General features: G+C 36.6%; 1 protein-coding gene across 8 annotated transcripts in view; it reads right to left on the bottom strand.

The window, feature by feature from the left end:
- The window catches only part of MTMR2 (myotubularin related protein 2), a 111,880-nt gene that overhangs the window by 48,240 nt on the left and 43,493 nt on the right, over positions 1-20,147 (bottom strand). For all 8 annotated transcript variants that reach the window (XM_082627323.1, XM_082627330.1, XM_082627325.1 and 5 more), the window contains one exon: positions 4,095-4,170. In XM_082627323.1, the coding sequence (XP_082483449.1) occupies positions 4,095-4,170 (76 nt within the window). The remainder of the gene's footprint in view (positions 1-4,094; positions 4,171-20,147) is intronic.

The raw sequence follows: 20,147 nt of genomic DNA, 5'->3' as shown, positions 1-20,147 counted from the left end.
TCAAATTTCCTTCCACCACATCATGCAAAGCTAAGCCACTCAAGTAGCACAGTCTGTCTCCTGTGTTAAAGGGTGAAATACTGCCGTCTGGGGCCACCTCTACTGCTGATGCGTGCAGGCCACAATACTCTGAGGCTGTTGCTGCTACTGTTAAAGCATTCTGTTGATGTTCCTAACACTACTCTTTTAAAAAATGTCTAAACTGCAGATTTACATTAAACCAACTAAGAATGTCTTTTCTATATGAAGTAATACACTCAAGGTTACCAGCCTTATCCTTTGTATTACATTGAATTTTTTGAAGAATAATCAAGTCTATACAGATGACTTTGAATCAGAATATTTTATTTAATATGTTAGGTATTCCTCTAAATTTCCCAATATTGATACTGCCTAGTGGTACCAAAAGAGCTTAGATTTACCAATCCTCTCAAATTTTCCCTGAGCTCACAAAGAATCAATAATAGTTTCCATGAGGCAGTTCAAAATGACTTTGAGAGTACATATCTATAAGGATGTAAAATATATACAAATAAATGTAATATATGAGAACATGCAATCTATGCAGAAAGAGAGGCACAAAAACATACTCTAAGTAATACGAAGAAGGAAAGTCCATTAAGCTATGGGATCGGAGAAGGTTCAAGGAACACAGCCACGTGAGTTGTGCCCCACTGGCTGGTATCCTTTTAATGGGTAGAGATGTTGATACAGCACTCAATGCAGAGAAGAACCTAAACTAAAATACAGAAGTAAGAAAGTAAAGTAACTATTTGGACAAGGTAAGTATACAGTCTGGATCTCTCTAATTTATATTATATCACATTCTCTTCATTCCTTCTCAGTTTCCCTCCCTGGTTCTTCTTCTACCATTTACCAAAGCTATGTTCTTGGCCCTCTTTTTACTCCATACATTCTCTGGGTTATTTTCCTCCTTTCATTTTCAACTAATATCCATATTCTGATGATTCCAAAATATTTACTTCCAGCCCTGCTCTCTCTCCCAAACTCCTACAAGTTTCTCATAGGTACCTGAAATTCAAAGTACATAAATATTATACCAAGGGCTCATGAAAATGAGAGAAAAAGATATCATTCAAGAAATTTTTAGAGATTACTCCTCTGGATCTGGTAACTGATTGAATGTCAGAGTTCAGAAAAAAAGAGCAGCCGAGGATGACTCCCAGATTTCTGCCTTGAGTGAATGGACAACCAATGCTAATATTAACCGATGGAAAGAATAAAAGAAAAGGAGTAAATTTAGAGATAAAGGTGATGACAGTTTTGGAGATGCTGAGCATAAGGGATATCTACAGAATATCCAAGGGCATGTGTCTAAGACACAGGCATTTGTTTTACACATATTAAGACAGAGGTTCACACTAGAAGTAACAAATTTTGGAGTCATCAGTAAATTCATGGTAGGTAAAGCTACTAATTTAGATATGATCAACTAAAAAGAGCAAATAGGAGAGAAAAGGGAAATGAGCCAACAATGAAGTCCTAACTGGAGTGTTGCTATCTAAAGGAGGAGAAGACAACAAAAGAGATTGAGTGGTAACTTGAAAATCTTTTACAAGGCCATTTATCATAGTGGAAATAGAATATGCTTTAGGCTTAGAAGAGGGAAAAAAAATTGTCTCAATGCTAGCTATAACTTTACTAGCTAGGTAGTCTCCCTATGCCTTAGTTTCTTCATCTACAAAATGGGATTAATATCTTCTTCAGAAGATCACTGTGAGAATGATTAAATGAGACAGTAAGCACTTAATAGTGATAACTACTGTTATTATATAATATCCAGTGGTAATAACATGTAACACCTAACTTAGTAGGTAGCTCAGCAGAACAAGCTTAGGATACCTGAGGTGAGTAGGGGGGAAAAAGGAATATGGAGGTATTCAATCAAGAGTTAAAAGAAAGAAGAGAGAAATGCTAAGTGTGAAGGAACTAAATGTACCTCAGGCAAAAACAACACATTTAGGGGATAGGTCCTCTTTGGCTTGCTTATTTTTACACAAGGAAATGACATGTGGCCAGGGGAAATTTGGCATTTATTAAGTGCTTTTAAAAATTATGATTGATAATCAAATGAAAGGTGGTGTTTACTTTGAATGAAAAACCATCTACTGCATTCTCCTATATATTACTTTATTTCTCAAAAGCTATGAGTATTTTCTTTTAATGACTGAATAATATCCCATTGCATATATATAAATATATAAACATACCACATTTTTTAATCATCTTACGTTATTTCTTTACAGAGTTCTTTTATGAACACAAGCATACAATTTTTTCTTTTCTTTTTTTTTTAATTGAAGTATAGTTTCTGTACAATATTATGTAAGCTACAGGTGCACATACGGCAATTCACAATTTTTAAAGGTTTTATTCCATTATAGTTGTTCTAAAATACTGGCTATATTCCCTGTGTTGTACAATATATCCTTGTAGCTTATTTTATAACTAATAGTTTGTACCTCTTAATCTCCTACCCCTATATTGCCCCTCCCCGCTTCCCTCACCCCACCTGTGACCACTAGTTTGTTCTCTGTATCTGTGAGTCTGCTTCTTTTTTGTTTTATTCAGTAGTCCGTTGTACTTTTTAGATTCTACATATAAGAGATATCATACAGTATTTGTCTTTCTTTGACTTATTTCACCTAGCATAGTGACCTCCAAGTCCATCCATGTTGCTGCAAATGGCAAAATTTCACCTTTTTATGGCTGAGTAATATTCCATTTTACACACACACACACACGCACACACACCACAGCTTCTTTATCCATTCATCTATTGACAAACACTTAGGTTGCTTCCATATCTTGGAAATTGTAAATAATGCTGCTATGAACACTGGGGTGCATGTATCTTTCTGAATCAGTGTTTGGGGTTTTTTTTTTTTTTTTTTTTTTGGATATATACCCAGGAGTGGAACTGCTGGGTCATATGGTAGTTCTAAATGTACCTCATCTTCTTTATCCATTCCTCTGTTGATGGACACCTAGAAAAGAATGAAATCTTGCCATCTGCAAGAACATGAATAGACCTGGAGGGTATTATTTTTAATGAAATAAGTCAGACAGAGAAAGACAAACACCATACCATTTACATATACATGGAATTAAAATAACAAAGGAACAAATATAACAAAACAGAAACAGACTCACAGATACAGAGAACAAACTAGTGGTTACTAGAGGGTAGAGGGGTGGGGAAAGGAGCAAAACAGGTAAAGGGGATTAAGAAGTATAAACTACCAATTGTGAAATAAATAATTTACAAGGATGTAATGTGCAGCACAGGGAATATAGTCAATATTTTATAACAACTTTGCATGTTGTGTAATCTATAAAAATATCAAATTACTATGTTGTACACCTGAAACTAATACTGTAAGTCAACTATACTTCAATAAATAAATAAACATCTTAAAAATTAAAAAAGCTATGGGTATTTTGTAGATCAGCACACAAATGAAACAAAATAAAAGCATGAGGACAAAAAAATAGCTTAGAAGTGTGTTTCCAGTTTCCAGTCCATACAATAAGTTAATGCTTAGTTATTTAGGCTGGACAAAGAAAGGCACCTACATGAAAACGGCTTGCTTTGCAATGGAGATGAAATATATTTATCCAAAATTGACATATTCAGAGTAGGAAAAAATAAAGCAGCAAAATGAGAGAATGTGCTTTAAGAAAAATTACTTGTACAAAGTGACAATTCAATTTTTTTATCTATGCAACCCACTATCTTACTGCAGTAATTCAAAATAATGAAATTTACTTTCACGAAATTCAGCAACAGTTTTTAAAATAAGTCACCTACTTTCAATGAAAGTAAAGCAAACCAGAAAAGCAGCAGAATATCATTCAACTTGCATGTTTCCCAGTAGTCCAAATCCAAACACAACCAACAGGTCTAGACTTAAGCTTACAGAACACACTGGATGCTGGGAAGGCTGGCAGTAATGAGTCCACCAAACAGGAGGTGTCTAGGCAGTGAGCCTGTTCTCTGTACATTGAGAGTACTGAATAGTCTGTACAGTCACAAAAGAGGAGGAAATTCAACAAAAAATACCATTACAGACCCATGTCTTTAATATTTTCTCCTGGAAGTAAGGGTGGTTCTTCCATTTCTGCTAATTTGTTAGACTCCCTCAGGACCTGGATTGGAAAGGGGAGGAGAGAGCAAGAAAAGAAACATTTTTTTTTATTCAAAGGCTAATTTTTTACTCAAATTTCAACTGTGTATGCTTGGTCTTATTTAAAGTTATAAACTATATTACATATACTGCTTTAAATCAAATTATAAAGACTATAATGCTGGCATGTGTAGCAGTGAAATTGCTGTTTTTCTACAAAACATGTACTGAGTGCCTACTTCGCATAAGGTACAACACAAAACACTACGTTTTCTCACTGACTCCTACAACAGCCCTATAAGAGTAGGTATTATCATCCTCATTTCCTAGATGAGGAAAAAGAGGCCAACATTAACTTGTTCAAGATCCTATAGCTAAAAAGTGTCAGAGCCTAGATGTGAATTATAGTTTTGGTGGACTAGGAAGCCCATTTTCTTTCCCTTAAGCCATGCTCAAATGCCTTAGTGCATTTAGACTTGGATGAAATCAAACTCTTATATAGATTTAATGTTTAGAGAACTTGGAAATGATGTTGATAAAGAATCTTACTGAAAAAGAGATATTTAATAAATTAAAATCAAGATCAACATTTATTGAGTAGTTACCTTATGAAGGATGTTATACTGGATTCCAAGAATGTAAAGGTACAGATCATGGTTCTAATGGATTTACAACCCAGAGACCACAAACATACACGCATGCACGCACACGTGTGCACGGGCGCGCAATTGTCATATGCTATATATCACAATTGTAATACACTAAATATCGCAATTGTCATATGCTAAATATCACAATTGCAATATGTTAAATATCACAATCGTCGTATGCTAGATACATCCCGCTAACTGCCAAAAGCCTCCCCTTTCACCTCTTTCACTGCTAAACAATAACCTTCACTGTCGCCAGTCCTTTACCTCCCATTAATGCCTCAACCTTCTGCAATATGGCTTTGCGACCTAACCCAACCCCTTCCAGGGAACCTGCTTTCTACCCAGTAACCTCCTCAGTATTAAAGACAATGGGTATTTCTCAGTCTTTATTTCTATCTCCTAGCTACATGTAATACTATCTGCACTTGCCTGCTTCTTGAAAGTACACTCTCCTGGCTAAACTCTTCCTTCTCTGGCCATTCTTTTCCAATGACCTTTATATGCCCTTTTCTCAACCCTCCCTATTTCTTCAAGGTTTGTCCATTTCTCACTTTACTCACTTCCTGTTGATTTCATACCTTATCTATGACATTACCTAACTTCAATCTACATTGTCAGCTGAGATTTTTCTTGGACTCTAGTTCCATACATCCAACTGCTTAATGTTCCTCTCCATCTAGATGTCTCACACTCTGAACGCAACAGATTTAAAATTGATCTGTGTTCCATACTTAGCAAGAGGCACTACCATCCATTTGGTTGTCCTAGCCTGTCTGGGGGGAGGGCGGAGCAGTGGTCTCTGTGAGCAGACTCAGGCCTTCTACTTCAACCTCAATTTGTTTCATTAGACTGAGAACCAATACTACTAGAAAAAAGATTCTCAATTTTTTTTAAAATAGCTTTTGACTTTTATTTCCTTCCATTCAAAAAGTAGACTTAAGAGTCCTCAAAAGAAGGTAAAAGGGAGAAAAAACAAGGTATTACCACTGCCTTAAAGGTCACCTTCTGCAGGCCGTCAAAACTGAGTTACATGTCTGCCATGCGTGAGCTCCTATCTGGCACTTACTACACTACTCTAATTGCCTGTCTGTCTTCTTCCATACTAGACCCCTAGAGAAAAGGTTACCATACCTTATACAATTTTGAATTCCCAATAAAAATATAACACAAGGCACATACATAATTTTCAATCGTCTTATAGTCACATTAGAAAAATAAAAAACAGTCAAAAATTGATTTTAATAACATATTTTATTTAATCTAGTAAGTAAAACCTATTGTCATTTCAACACGTAATAAATATTTTTAAGAATTAATGAGATATTTTATATTCTTTTATTCATACTAAGCCTTCAAAATCCAGAGTATGTTTTATACTTCTACCACATCTCAACCAGACCAGCCGCATTTCCAGTGTTCAATAGCCATCTATCTAGTGGTGCCCATATTGGCAGCACTAATCCAATGAATCTAATTCTTACTGATAGTCAAGTCATTCCCTAGTTTAAGTTAGGTGCTTAGGGAGGATTACACAAAAGGGTTAGACATTACTGCCACAGCCCAATGCTCACCTAAGGCCAATAAAGGAAGAACTACAAAGAACAAATTACTTCTGTTCAATAAATTTGCAATCTAAACAAATTCATACTTTTGAAAATCTTAAAATTTATTTCAGAAAGTCATCTTAGTGCAATACCTAAAGAACTAAAATATATACACACATACATACTTTTTTAATATTCCACATTCTAAAACTCAAAAAAGGTCATATTTTTGAATGGTATCTCATTGCCAGTTCCTGATATAGTCTTTTATGTAGTCATAAAAGAAACTTAAGAAAAAAGGAAGAGAGAGAAGTAGGGAATGAAGGAGAAAGGGCGGGCCCATGAAGATGCTGAAAAACAGGATAAAAACTTGTGCTATGCAAATATGTAGATTTCCTGGCTTCAAAACCTGACTGTGCTATATGTTAGCTAAGTACTCTTAGACAAGTGTTCAACTTCTTTATGCCTCATTTTTTCCACCTATAAAATGGTGATAATTACAGTATGCCACAAAAGGGCTGTTATAACTTAAATGAGTTAATACACTTAAAGCATTTACATCAGTGTTGACACAAAATATATACTTAATAAGTATTTTCTATTTATAGAAATAATAATAGTAAAATTAATAATAATAGTAAAAATTTAGACTAACAAGATTGCCAGAATCTGGTAAGGATTTCTACTAATTATGAAAACAATTAGATCAAAAGATATGAATAATAACTAACACACAGTATACTGAAAAAACCAAACAAGGCTACACATGTGAAAGATCACATAAAGGGAATCTGCTTTATCCTTTGTCTACTGTCTACCACTTGATTTGGAAATACAAAGATTATGTCACTTCCAAAGCTGGGCACTAGTTCTCTATTGCACAGGTATACCTTCTTATAGTTGCTATAGTGTTGTTCCCCATGGTTTCCTCTCTTTCTATATATCTATACTCAGAAGGAAGCTGCAAACCCCAGAAAATATGTGTGTTGTAGACAGGTGTGGAGAGAAAGGCAGTTCTGGCAGAGGCACAGGTGTATGACGAGGTACAATCTTCATAAGTAAAGCTTTGCAAAGTGAGAAAAGACACAGGGAAACGCATGCAAGTAGTGCATGTGAGAATCATAGGCTCTCTTATACCCTTGGACTAGAATGTCAGACAGCAAGACAATGAAGAGAAACAAGATGGACAGCTTTGTTTGGAAAATCTGCACCAGATGACAGACTTTCAATAATAGGCATACACTGGAGGTTATACATGAACAACTCACTTTAGAGCTCAAGATATAGAAAGGAACTCAAACAAGTACACAAAGCAGGGCCAAGGGCAATCCAGACCCTTTATTTACTGGCAAACACTGATTCTGAACCAAGCTATCCTTAATGAAACAGAAGAGAAAAAAAAATAGGGCCTAATAAAAAAGATTATTTGACAAGAAAAAGGTAGTATCAGCCTGAAGTTCAAAAAAAGAGCAGTTCTCTGAAAACATTCCTATAAGCATTAGTAGAAACAATGTATAAACTATATGGTATACCCCAAAGGAAACCAGCCTATCCCCTAGGAAACAGGAATAGAAAGGAGAGACTGAAACTAAGAGAAATGGGTAAAATAAGGAATTACTACAAAAAAATTTAAATGTAACAGCAGAAATAAAATCTGTGCTGGAGTTAATAAAGAACTGAATGGATTATTCAGAAGACAGCATTTATGTACAGGGCAAATGTGAAAAATCCTCTAATAATTTGTAGAAAAGAACAGACATAAAAATCATGAGAGAAGATGATAACCAATAAAAGAATTCTATTCCCTAAAGGAAAAAATTAAAACAGGATAGAAGCAACAATCCAATATGTAATTGAAGAACATGCTTTTGAAATGAGTAAAGATTTTCTAAGTTTGCTGATCAAAACAGTTTATCATGTTCCACATAAAAATCAGTGAACAGACATATATGTGTATCTCAGCAAAAATTTTTGAACTGTAATTAAAAGACAAACTGTGAAAATACAGACAAAAATGTTTAGAAAGAGAAAGAATTTACATATAAAAGCAAAATCAGGCTACTTTCAAATTTCTCTGTAAAACCATATTCTAGAAGACAATAAGAAAATGTTATCAGATTCTTGAGGGAAAATGTTCTGACCTCTCTAATGTGGAAGTCATTCTCAGATATGCCAAGTCAACAAAAATGTAACCCACGTGTCCTGCTTTTGAAAAAAGAAAAAAATTACCCAAGGCAGTAATTAAAGTGAAAAAGGGGAATGAAAATTAAAATTTATATATAAGAAATTTGTGGTACCCAGTGAAGACAAGTTTTTTATATCCTAACTGCCTTCCAGCCAAAAAAAAAAAAAACAAAAGAAAGCTCATTTGGTGGCAGTAGCCACCATACTAACCTCTCTAAGTCTTAGTTTCATCATTTATATTATTACGGTAATATTAATATCCACCTTACAGGTTTGTGAATATGAAATGAGATAGCTGCATCATAAAGGGATTTGCAAGATGCTATTAAAATATAAGAAATACTTATTATTCACTTAACAGAAGCATCAACATAAATTTGCACTGTCTCTTCTCACAATGGCTTATTCACATGGTGCTTTATTCCTCTGCTCTAAAATACACCGGGATTAATATTTGAGACAGCATGTCATAAAGGTAACCATATATCTCTCTAACTCTTGACCTACTAACTTCTAGACTTAGCTACAGAATAGCAAGCATCTTACTTTTCTAAAGAAAGCAGCAAGAGAAGTGATGCTAGCTCCATGGTAGCATAAGGCATCCCTCATTTTCACTGTCCTTTAGCATCTAAAATTTGGTATCTAGCCATGAACAAAAGTGTCCCCATGGGAGCTATGGAATCCAGCACCATATGCCAAGGGACCTAGAAGGAGTTTCCCCCACCACTGCATCGTGTAAAAAGCAGACAGAACTTGATACAGGCTGTGGAACCAGCAGGAGCCTGTGAACTGACTCCAACCCCTCTTAACTGAGGTACCTGGAAAACAATGACTTGAGCAAATACCCACAGATGAGAAAGGCTTTATGGAAGTTCAGGTTCCTAAAGAAGTTCCAGCACTCCAGTTGGAACAACAACAAAAAAATAATAAGTTTGGACCCATTAGAGTAAGAGGACCTTTGCCAGTATCACCCCTCCCCCCAAGGTGGCACAGCCTCGAGAAAAAGGTTTGGAATCCCTCTGGGGAAAAGGGAAAACAGTGAGTGAGCACACAGCTTTCCCAGCTGTGGGGACACGGCTAAAGAAACCCACCTCTCTCCCACAGCCTCAGAGTATTATTAAAGCAAGAGCTCCGTGAGAGGAGTTCAGGGAAGAGGCAGGTAAGAATACCAGAGGGCATTAAATGGATGTGGTTCTCTGCATTCTAGACTCCAGGAGGAAGGCCACCATGAGTCACTGGAAAAACTTCATCCAAAGATCCCCTAATCTGACCCACCAGAACTCCCAATTCCCCAAATGCCACAGCCAGACCCTCCCCACTCTGCAGCCAGCTCCTTGTTCACATTTCCAAGGGCAACAACAGTGAGAGTAAGCTCAGGTAGACAGGGAGTGTACACAGAAAACAAGCCAGGGTCTATGGGCAAGGGAGAAACCACAATCTTGAGCTGTAGCACCACCCTCTGGAAAATGAAAGAGAGGTTAACCAACAGCCAGCCTGGGTCACAGTAAGATTTAGAGAAGACATACAAGCTTAATAATTCTGCCACCAGAGGGAGCAAGAAGTGTGGAGCTGATGTACCCATACAAGGTCACAGAAAGCCCCAGAACACAAGTAGGATCAACAAAAAGTATCTCTCAGCTAGTAAAGATTGGAGGAAGCAACTTACTTCAAATGCCAAAACAGCAATGTAAAACGACAAGGAACATGAAGAATAAAGGAACTGTGACATTACCAAAAGATCATAATTATCCCCCAGTAACTGAAGGCAAAGACACAGAGATCTGTAATTTATCCAGTAAAGAATTCAAAATAGCCATTTGAGGAAACTCAATGACCTACAAGAAAATAAAGAGACAATTTAACAAAACCTGGAAAACAATACATGATCAAAACGAGAAATAAACAGAGATAGAAATCATTAAAAGAACCAAACATGAATTCTGGAGCTGAAGAATTCAATGAATGAAATGAAGAATGCAAAAGAAAGCATCAACAGCAGAACAGAACAGTCAGAAGATAGAATCCATGAGTTAGAGGATAGGAACTTTGAAATAACCCAGTCAGAGAAGAACAAAGAAGAAAGAATGAAAAAGAATAAAGAGGGCCTACATGATCTATGGAACACTATCAAAAGAATCAATAGCAGAATCATTGGAGTTCCAGAAGGAAAAGAGAAAAGAAAGGGGGAATAAAGCTTATTAAAAAGAAATAATGGCTGAAAACTTCCCAAACCTGGGGAGAACGTTGCACACCCAAGTTCATAAAGCTAATAGATCCCCCATTGTTTCAATTCAAAATTATTTTGTCCAAGACACATTATACTCAAACTGTCAAAAGTCAAAGACAAAGAGAAAATCCTAACAGCAGTTAGATAAAGATTGTAAACTACGAAGGAACCCCCAGTAGGCTATCAGCAGATTTCTGAGCAGAAACCTTTCAGGCCGGAGAGAGTGGAATGAATGATATATTCAAAGTGCTGAAAGGAAAAAATTGCCAGCTAAGAATACTCTAACCAACAAAGGTATCCTTCAGAAATGAAGACATTCCCAGATGAATAAAAGCTAGATCAGCCATATAAAATCATCACCACTAGATATACCTTACAAAAAATGCTGAAAGGAATTCTTCAAGCTGAAATGAAAAGACACTAATAGTAACATGAAAATATACAATTCACTGATAAAGGTAAATATACAGTGAGGTTCAGAAAATTCTAATTCTGTAATAGGATGGTGTGTTAACCACTTAACTTTAAACATTATATAGTTTAAAGGAAAAGAAATAACTAGAGCCAGTATAATTTCTTCATGAATACACAATATAAAAAGAGGTAAATTTTAACACTAAAAACATAGAAAGTTCAAAGCAATCCCTATCAAAATTCCACTGGCATTTTTCAACAGAAATACAAAAAAAAATCCTAAAATTTGTATGAAACCACAAAAGATCTTGAACAGCCAAAGAAAACTTGAGAAAGAACACAGCTGGAGGCATACTTCCTGATTTCAAACTACATTACAAAGCTATAGTAGTCAAACAGTGTGGTACTGGCATAAAAAATACACATAAATCAATGGAACAGAATAGAGAGCACAGAAATAAACCCACTCATCTATGGTCAATTAATTTACAACAAAATTTCCAAGAATATACAATGGGGAAAGGACAGTCTCTTTAACGAATAGTGCTGGGAAAACTGGACAGCCAAATGCAAAAGAGTGAAAATAGACTCCTGTCTTACACCATACACAAGAATCAACTCAAAAGGAATTAAAGACTTGAATGTAAGACCTGAAAGCATAAAATTCCTAGAAGAAAATATAAAGGATAAGCTCCTTGACATCAGTCTTGGCAATGATTTTTTGGATTTGACACCAAAAGCAAAGGCAAAAAAAGCAAAAATAAACAACTGGGACTATATCAAACTAAAAAGCTTCTGCACAACAAAGGAAACCATCAACAACAAAAAAAGACAATCTTCCAAATGGGAGAAAATATTTGCAAATCATATATCTGATAAGGGGTTAATATTGAATATATAGAGAATTGATACAACTCAATAGTGTGTTTGGAAATGTTTAGAATAAAATATGGGGGGAGTGGGGAGAGTAAGGATTTTAACCTTGACCAGTCATGTTAAGGAAAACCACTGCAGGTCTCTGATAGAGGTAAATGGCATGGTCATAAAGGTGCACAAAACTGTATATGATAAAGATGAAAGGATAGTAATCTAGGACAAAAATATCAAAATCCTGGATTAGTCTGTGGTAGGAGAAATAAAGATGCATATGAAATAGCTTGTTGGAAGAAGTGATCAAATTTTACCCTAGGTTTATAAAAAAATACAAGCAATTATTGAGTAATACAGGATGCTTTTCACTTGAAGAGAATTGCATTTCAGATATGTCAGTAATGAAAAAAGAAATGCAGATTAAACAAAGGAGTTAAGGTCAAAACAAGAGTCAACTCAAAAACACCAGGGTCCCACCTTCCTAAAATGAGAGTAGAGAAACTAAGACAGCAAAGCCAGACTGATTCATTAGGTTTGTCAGCAAACTATTTTCGAAGTGCTCAGTAACTTTCCATGTGACTCTAACCTACCTCCCTTTCTCTCCTTCTCTCTGATCAGGAAATTACTATAAAGAAAATTCAGAAACCTTGTCTATAATGATGATCTGGAAGTTGGCAGGTTTATGGGTCAGTTTTCACATGGAATGTCAGATGACAGAAAGATAGGAAAGAATTTTTCTGAAATCTGCAAAACACTAAATTATAATCACCTGAAAGGGAAAAATGAGTCTGTAGAAGTTATACACTATCTCTCACAGCTTCTTTATGTACTAGAACTGTGAAGAAAAGAATAATGAACTTACTCTTCATTGGATAATTCTATTAAAGAAAATTATTTTACATCAACTTCACTTTATTCTATTTTTATACTTCACTGACAAACCACAAAGTACGCAAATGAATCATACAAACCAAAATCTGAAGAGGCACAGACTGGCGTCTGGGATGGATCTTACTGGTTACATATTTGAAAGTATATCCAAATTCAAGCACAAGGAAGCCCGTTCTTTTTACAACACTACCAAGAACACTGGTTTTCAGCTGAAAGCACAATTAGTAAGATATGGATAATATTACATCATCATCAATGATTGAACAACAACAAAAAAAGGGTAAGTATCTACACAGGAACAGTCTGGAAAGCATCACTTCATGCTATGGGTTGAACTGTGCCCCTCAATAAACATAGGTTGAGGTATTAACTGACAGCACCTTGGAACATGACCTTATTTGGAAACAGGGTCAATGCAGATGTAATTAGTTAAATGAGGATATACTGGATAGGGTGGACCCCTAATCCAATATGACTGTTATCTATATAAGAAGACATCCCTAGAAGACACAGAGATACCGGAATAATGACATATGAAGATGGAGGCAGAGATTGGAGTGATGGATCTACAAGGCAAGGAACACCAAGGATCGTTGGTCCTCCCCAGCAGCAAGAAAAGAGGTATCAAACAGATTCTTCCTCTGAACCCTCAGAAGTAACCAACCCTCTCAACACCTTGATTTTAGATTATGAGAAAGAAAAATCACTGTTTTTCTATCCTCTACTATCAACACTTCTGACACCAGATGTGTGGTTTTTTCCACACCAAGTAATTCTCCAATTCTCAGCAGATACCAACTGGGTGCCCTATAACTCAGTTACTACACTATCACCCATAGTTAGTGCAGACTTCACACTGTAAGGGCTTAGTCCCACAAGACTGCCCCCTACTTCAAGCACTAATCTCAAGTCCCAGGTTGCCAACTGTACTTCTGACCAATCGTTCATAAATCAGGGGTTCCCACAACCCCTTCTTGGGTTCAATAATTTGCTAAAATGGTTCACAAAACTCAGGGAAATACCTTACCTACATTCGCCAGTTTATTATGAAGGACAGAACTCAGAAACAACCAGATGGAAGACCTACACAGGGCAAGGAATGGGATATGAGGCTGTGTGGAATTTCCATGCCCTGTCTGGGCATATTACTCTCCTAGAACCTCAAAGTGTTCACCAGTCTGGAAGCTCTCTAAACCCCTTCAGTAAGGGTATTTTTATGGAGGCTTCATTACTTAGACATGATTGATTAAATTACTGGCCATTAGTAATTAACTTAACCTCCAGCCCCTCTCCCCTCCCCAGAGATGGGAGGGGGCTGAAAGTTCCAAACCTAATCAAAAGTGGATTCTCATGACAACCAGGCCCCATCCTTAGGGGCTTTCCAAAAGTCATTCATTAATATAAACTCAGGTGTGATCCAAAGAGGTGTGTTATGAATAACAAAAGATGTTTTACTTTTATCACTCTGGAACCAGAGACAAAAACTAAATATTATATCAAAAGATGCTCCTATGGCTCTTATCACTTAGAAAATGACAAAAGTTTTAGGAGCTCTGACCAAGAATTAAGGATGAAGACCAATATATATATATATATATATTTCTTATTACATACTCCAGAACTGTGAGAGAATAGATTTTTATTGTTTTAAGCCACCCAGTTTGTATATTCTGTTACAGCAGCCCTAGGAATGAACACACCTAACATCAAGAAAAATTTTCAAGTTTAAAATCTTAAAATGCAAGGTGTTGATAACTGCCAAAACTTGGAAGCAACAGAAAAGTCCTTCAGTGAGTGAATGGATAAACAAACTGTGGTACATCAATACAAAGGGATATTATTTAGTGATAAGAAGAAATGAGCTATCAAGCCACAAAAAGATATGGAGGAATCTCAAAAGAATACTGCTAAGTGAAAGAAGCCAATCCGGCTATGTATTAGATAATTCCAACTATATGACATTCTGGAAAAGCAAAACTATGGAGACAGTAAAAAGATCAGTGGTAGTCAGGGGTTCAGAGAGAAGGGGGAGGGACAAATAGGTGGAGTAAAGAGTACTTTTAGGGTAGTTAAACTACTTTGTATGATACAGTAATGGTGGAAACATGTCATTATACATTTGTCAAAACCCACAGAATGTACTACACAAAGACTGAACCCTAATGTAAACTACAGATTTTAATTAATATTATTATGTGTTAATATTGGTTCATCAATTATAACAAATGCACCACACTAATATGTAAATAGGATGTAAATAGGAGAAACTGTGGAGGTTGAGGAGGGGAATAACATAGGGCTGCAACTTTTTTTAAAAAACACTTAGGACATTAAAATAACCACAAAAACAACTACCATTGGGACTTCCCTGGTGGCACAGTGGTTAAGAATCCATCTGCCATTGCAGGGGACACGGGTTCGAGCCCTGGTCCGGGAAGTTCCCACATACCGCAGAGCAACTAAGCCTGCACGCCACAACTACTGAGCCTGCGCTCTACAGCCCACGAGCCACAACTACTGAGCCCACGTGCCACAATTACTGAAGCCCGTGCACCTAGAGCCCGTGCTCCGCAACACGAGAAGCCACCACAATGAGAAGCCTGTGCACCGTAACTAGAGAAAGCCCGCGCACGGCAACGAAGACCCAACGCAGCCAAAAATAAATAAATAAATTTTAAAAATTAAAAAAAAAAAACTACCATCTATGACCAATATCATTTCATAAAAGAAAGGAGACTTTTAAAACCAAAAAGTTAGAATGATATAATCCTGTGATAAAGAACACTTCTTCCCAGTAAAGGATGGCTTATATTAATTTCTGCCAAAAACAAACAGAAGTAGATAGGTAGGTAGATAAAATATTATCTCATTACTTTCATTTTACCTCATACACAGAAGATATCATCATGACCTGACCTGGTTAATGCACTGCTTTTAGAAGATCATTATTCATTTACTGCTTATAATACCTTGAAAGAGAAGTAGTGTTTTTATTCCCATTTCTAAATGGGGTAACTGACCCTTAGAGAAGATAAGCAACTTTTCCAAGGTGACATATACCTCACAACAGCAGCTGAACTTGAACAGATGTATGACTGAACTAAGACTATGACCATGACATAATAGCATCCTACTGTAACTGTATAGCAAACAAGTGATATGATGGATCAGAGGCTGAGAAAGAGATCACAACCAGAGGTAAAGATATGGGAGTCATCCATAAAGTGACGACAGCTGAAGTTATGAGAAAGAAAGAGCATAAGGAAGACAGGAGTAGGGAGTTTGGGGGTGAGCAAGGGATGAAGGACATATTATGGTCACCTTGTTTAGCTGAGGAGAGAGGAACAGCAAGTACACAAAGGAGGGGCAGTCCGATAGAAAAGAAGTGAACCCATAAATTGTCACCAGGTTTGAAACCTGGAGTCATCATCTTTGACTCCTCTCTCCCCCAATCTGCAATACTCAGGCAGCTTAAACACATTACGTCCACATAAATATTTTTTCAAACCTGTCCTTTACTCTGCATTGTCATTACCCTAGTGCATGCCCTTTATCAATTTTTACTTGGAATTGTACAAACAGCCTCCAAACATTATCTCGTTTTCATTCTACCTGCTTCTAATTAATACCCCTGTTTATGTATCCACGGCTTCTTCTAGCCCTCCCCCAACAATTCCCAGCAAATGGAAACTTAAACACACTCTTCTGTCCTGAATTTTTTAACCTATCTTGAACATATTTTCATATCCACACATGAAAATCCATTTCTTCTTTCCAAATACTACATAGTATTCAACTGTAAACACATAATTTATTTAACCGTCCCCCTAAGCAAAAAACATTTCTATTGTTTCCAAACTTTTGTCATTACAAATTTGAGAATCAGCTTGTCAAGTCTTAACCATATTATTTACAGAATAAGCAAGAATTAAAATCTGAACAATATTGAACCTTTCTATCAAAAAACAAGGTAAGACTTTCCATTTATTTAAGTGTTCTTTTATATTACTCAGCAGAGTTTTAAAGTTTCTTCATATAGTTTCTTCCTATATCTTAAGTTTATTCCTGGATAGTTTATATTTTTAATTGTTATTATAAATAGGACCTTTCCCTTCCTGATATAATTTATAAGTATTTTTTTTTTTTTCTTTTTGCGGTATGCGGGCCTCTCACTGTTGTGGCCTCCCCCGTTGCGGAGCACAGGCTCCGGATGCGCAGGCCCAGCGGCCATGGCTCACGGGCCCAGCCGCTCCGCGGCATATGGGATCCTCCCAGACCGGGGCACGAACCCGTATCCCCTGCATCGGCAGGCGGACTCTCAACCACTGCGCCACCAGGGAGGCCCTATAAGTATTTTTATAATAGAAAGCTGTTGATCCTTTACATATCGATTTTGGCTTTTAGTATGCCTTGTAATGTTCTGCTGAAAGTTGGACATGATGCACCAGGTAAAAAGAGCTGAGATAAACAGGCCCCTAATGATGTCGTAGTGAGGTGAGGAGGTGGGAGGGGAAATGTTCTATAGTCCTATGACTGAATCCCATAGTCCTCTGTCTTTTAATGAGCTTGTGCCCCTGCAGTGTGATGTTTACAAGTGCTTCTTTGTCCCCCCACCCCTCCCACCCCCAGGTAGGACAGGTTGGCTAGAGGGTGCTGAAGTCTGTATGTATTTCTCTTCTTCCATGGGGAAGGTTAGAGGAGGCTGGAATTGGGTATTTCCCTTCCCCCAGGTCAGTTAGGCTCTCACAAAGCCCGTAGGCTGGGATAGTAAGATAGTTTCTTTTGAGGTGGGCCTTGTTAAGAAGAACAGAATGTTCTGGACATTTTCAAAATAGCTGCTTTTCCCCTCCCTCTGCCAGAAGCAAAAGAGATTTTTCTCAGTCTTCACTGTGAGAACCTGGTAGGGCTCCTATACGTAAAACTCACAAAACTATGAAGGCCCCCCTAAGACTGGGACCCCCTTGAGTATTTAACTCTCAGACTTGTCCACGCTGATCCGCCAGCAATTCGTCAATTACAGTTTAAGTTGTCCTGCCCCTTACTGGTTCCAGAGACAGTTTCTGCTGACTGGTTTCTGCTCTGCCTGTCTCTGTAATTTGGGAGACAGCCATTTGTCCTGTGATCTCAATTCTCTGATGGATCTAAGAAGAGTTAAATTTCAACTGTCTGGCTTTTTACTTGTTTGTTAGGACAGATGACTTCCAAGCTTCTTTTTGTAACCAGTCACCTGATTAGCCTTTTGCTTCTAATAATTTTCATTTGATTTTCTTAACTTCCAGGTAAAAAGAATGCTCCTTTTCAGTAATATGCCTCCCATGTACAGTCGTCCCTTGGTATCCACAAGGGATTGGTTCCAGGACCCCCACTGGATACCAAAATCTGAGGATTCTCAAGGCCCTTTTATAAAATGGCATAGTATTTGCATATAACTTACGCACATTCTCCCACATACTTTAAATCAATTCTAGACTACTGAAAAAAACTAATAAAATGTAAGTGCTATGTAAATAGTTGCTGGTGAGTGGCAAATTCAAGTTCTGTTTTTTGAAAATTCTGGAATTTTTTTCCCCAAGTATTTTCAATCCGCAGTTAGTTGAATCTGCTGATAAGGAACCTGTGGATTCAGGGGGCAGACTATATTTCTCTAATCTAACTGCATCAGACAGTACTTACAAAGAATGCTAAATAACACAGGCATGAACCTGTGGATTCAGGGGGCAGACTATATTTCTCTAATCTAACTGCATCAGACAGTACTTACAAAGAATGCTAAATAACACAGGCATGATAGTAGGTACCTTGTCTTGTTCTTTAATGGGACTACTTCTAATGTTTTAATATTAGGCACAATGCTTAATAAGTATTTACCTATTCCCTTCTAATTAAAAGTTCTAAAAACCTGAAACAGGTTAAATTTGGTCAAATACTCTTTATTAAATGCCTTTTCTGCATATATAAAGATAATTATGTGGAACCCTCTCTGTCTTGTAAAAGAAGTTATAGCAGCAGCACTTTTACTATGCTTAGCTTTGAAGTGTTAAACATTCTCTACTCCAGTATCAGGATCATGTTAATAAGTGTTCTACCTAATTAAATATACTTTAGGCACAAACACTTTTCCTTATCTCCTTACTATCAACTGAATATACTCACTATTATTCCTGTTGCATCATGACTATATTAAATATACTTTTATGTTTATCAGTTTTTCCATACATTCTAATTTTTTAATAATCTCTATATATGTTTCTATTATAAATATTTGGCTCTTTTTACTAAAACTCTTAACAGAGTTAATTCAGAGCTTTTTTTCTTTTAAGCCTTAAAGGGGCTAATAATATCTGCAATATAATCTGCAAATGACATCAAAATAATTACAAACCCAATAAACATGCTATAGACTATTCAACAGTATAGCATCTAAGACCCTACTTACTATAGCTTAGCCAACTGCTGACATCATGAACTTGTGGTGAGTAGAGTTGAAGAGCTTTTACTCTGATACCCAATCTTATAACTGTAAAAGTTCTACATAAAACTTTTAAGGAAGATTTTTTGTGTACCAAATACTAAGAGTAATGGTGACAGTAGGAGAGGCACTGGTGATTTTTATTTTCTTAATCCTATTTCTATTTCCCACAAATTAGTACACTGTATTACTTCTACAATAAAAAAAAACTCTCAAGGTTATTATAAAAGACACAAAATTTTACAAATATGAGTCAGGTAATTTTGGAGAGAAAAGTTTCAGTAAAATGGAAATCATGAGGGTGTGGCCTGAAGTCATTTCTCTATTAAGCATGGAAATGAGACAACTGTGAACATTTTCAAGTGTGATGAAGAAACTGAATTAGTGACTGTCTCTCTTCCAAATTATCCTCATGGAACTTCTTCAAAGTTTTTTCAACATTGTTCTCTCTCTGATTTTTATCTAAATATCTCCCATCAGAAAAAAAAAAGATCATAATGAGCTAGAAGGATCAGAGATGGGACTGAGTCTATGATAAACGGGCTAACCATGATTTGTTTCACTGAAGAGCAGAAGAAGTACATTCCAGATGTGTGAGTGAGTGATCATGAAAGCAAGTGAGAATGAGCACATATTGTGTAAGGGACCAGAAGAAGAATCCCTATCTATCGGGGTGGGATTACACTTGGGGACAGTTAGAGATACAGTGTGATAGTTGTGATGGGAGCAAACACACAGAACCCTGAA

This window comes from Mesoplodon mirus, assembly GCF_964341445.2.
Source record: "Mesoplodon mirus genome assembly, chromosome: 7".
Taxonomy (NCBI): Eukaryota; Metazoa; Chordata; class Mammalia; order Artiodactyla; family Ziphiidae; genus Mesoplodon; species Mesoplodon mirus.
Note: the sequence above shows the minus strand (reverse complement) of the source record. Positions and strands in the feature narration are given on the sequence as shown.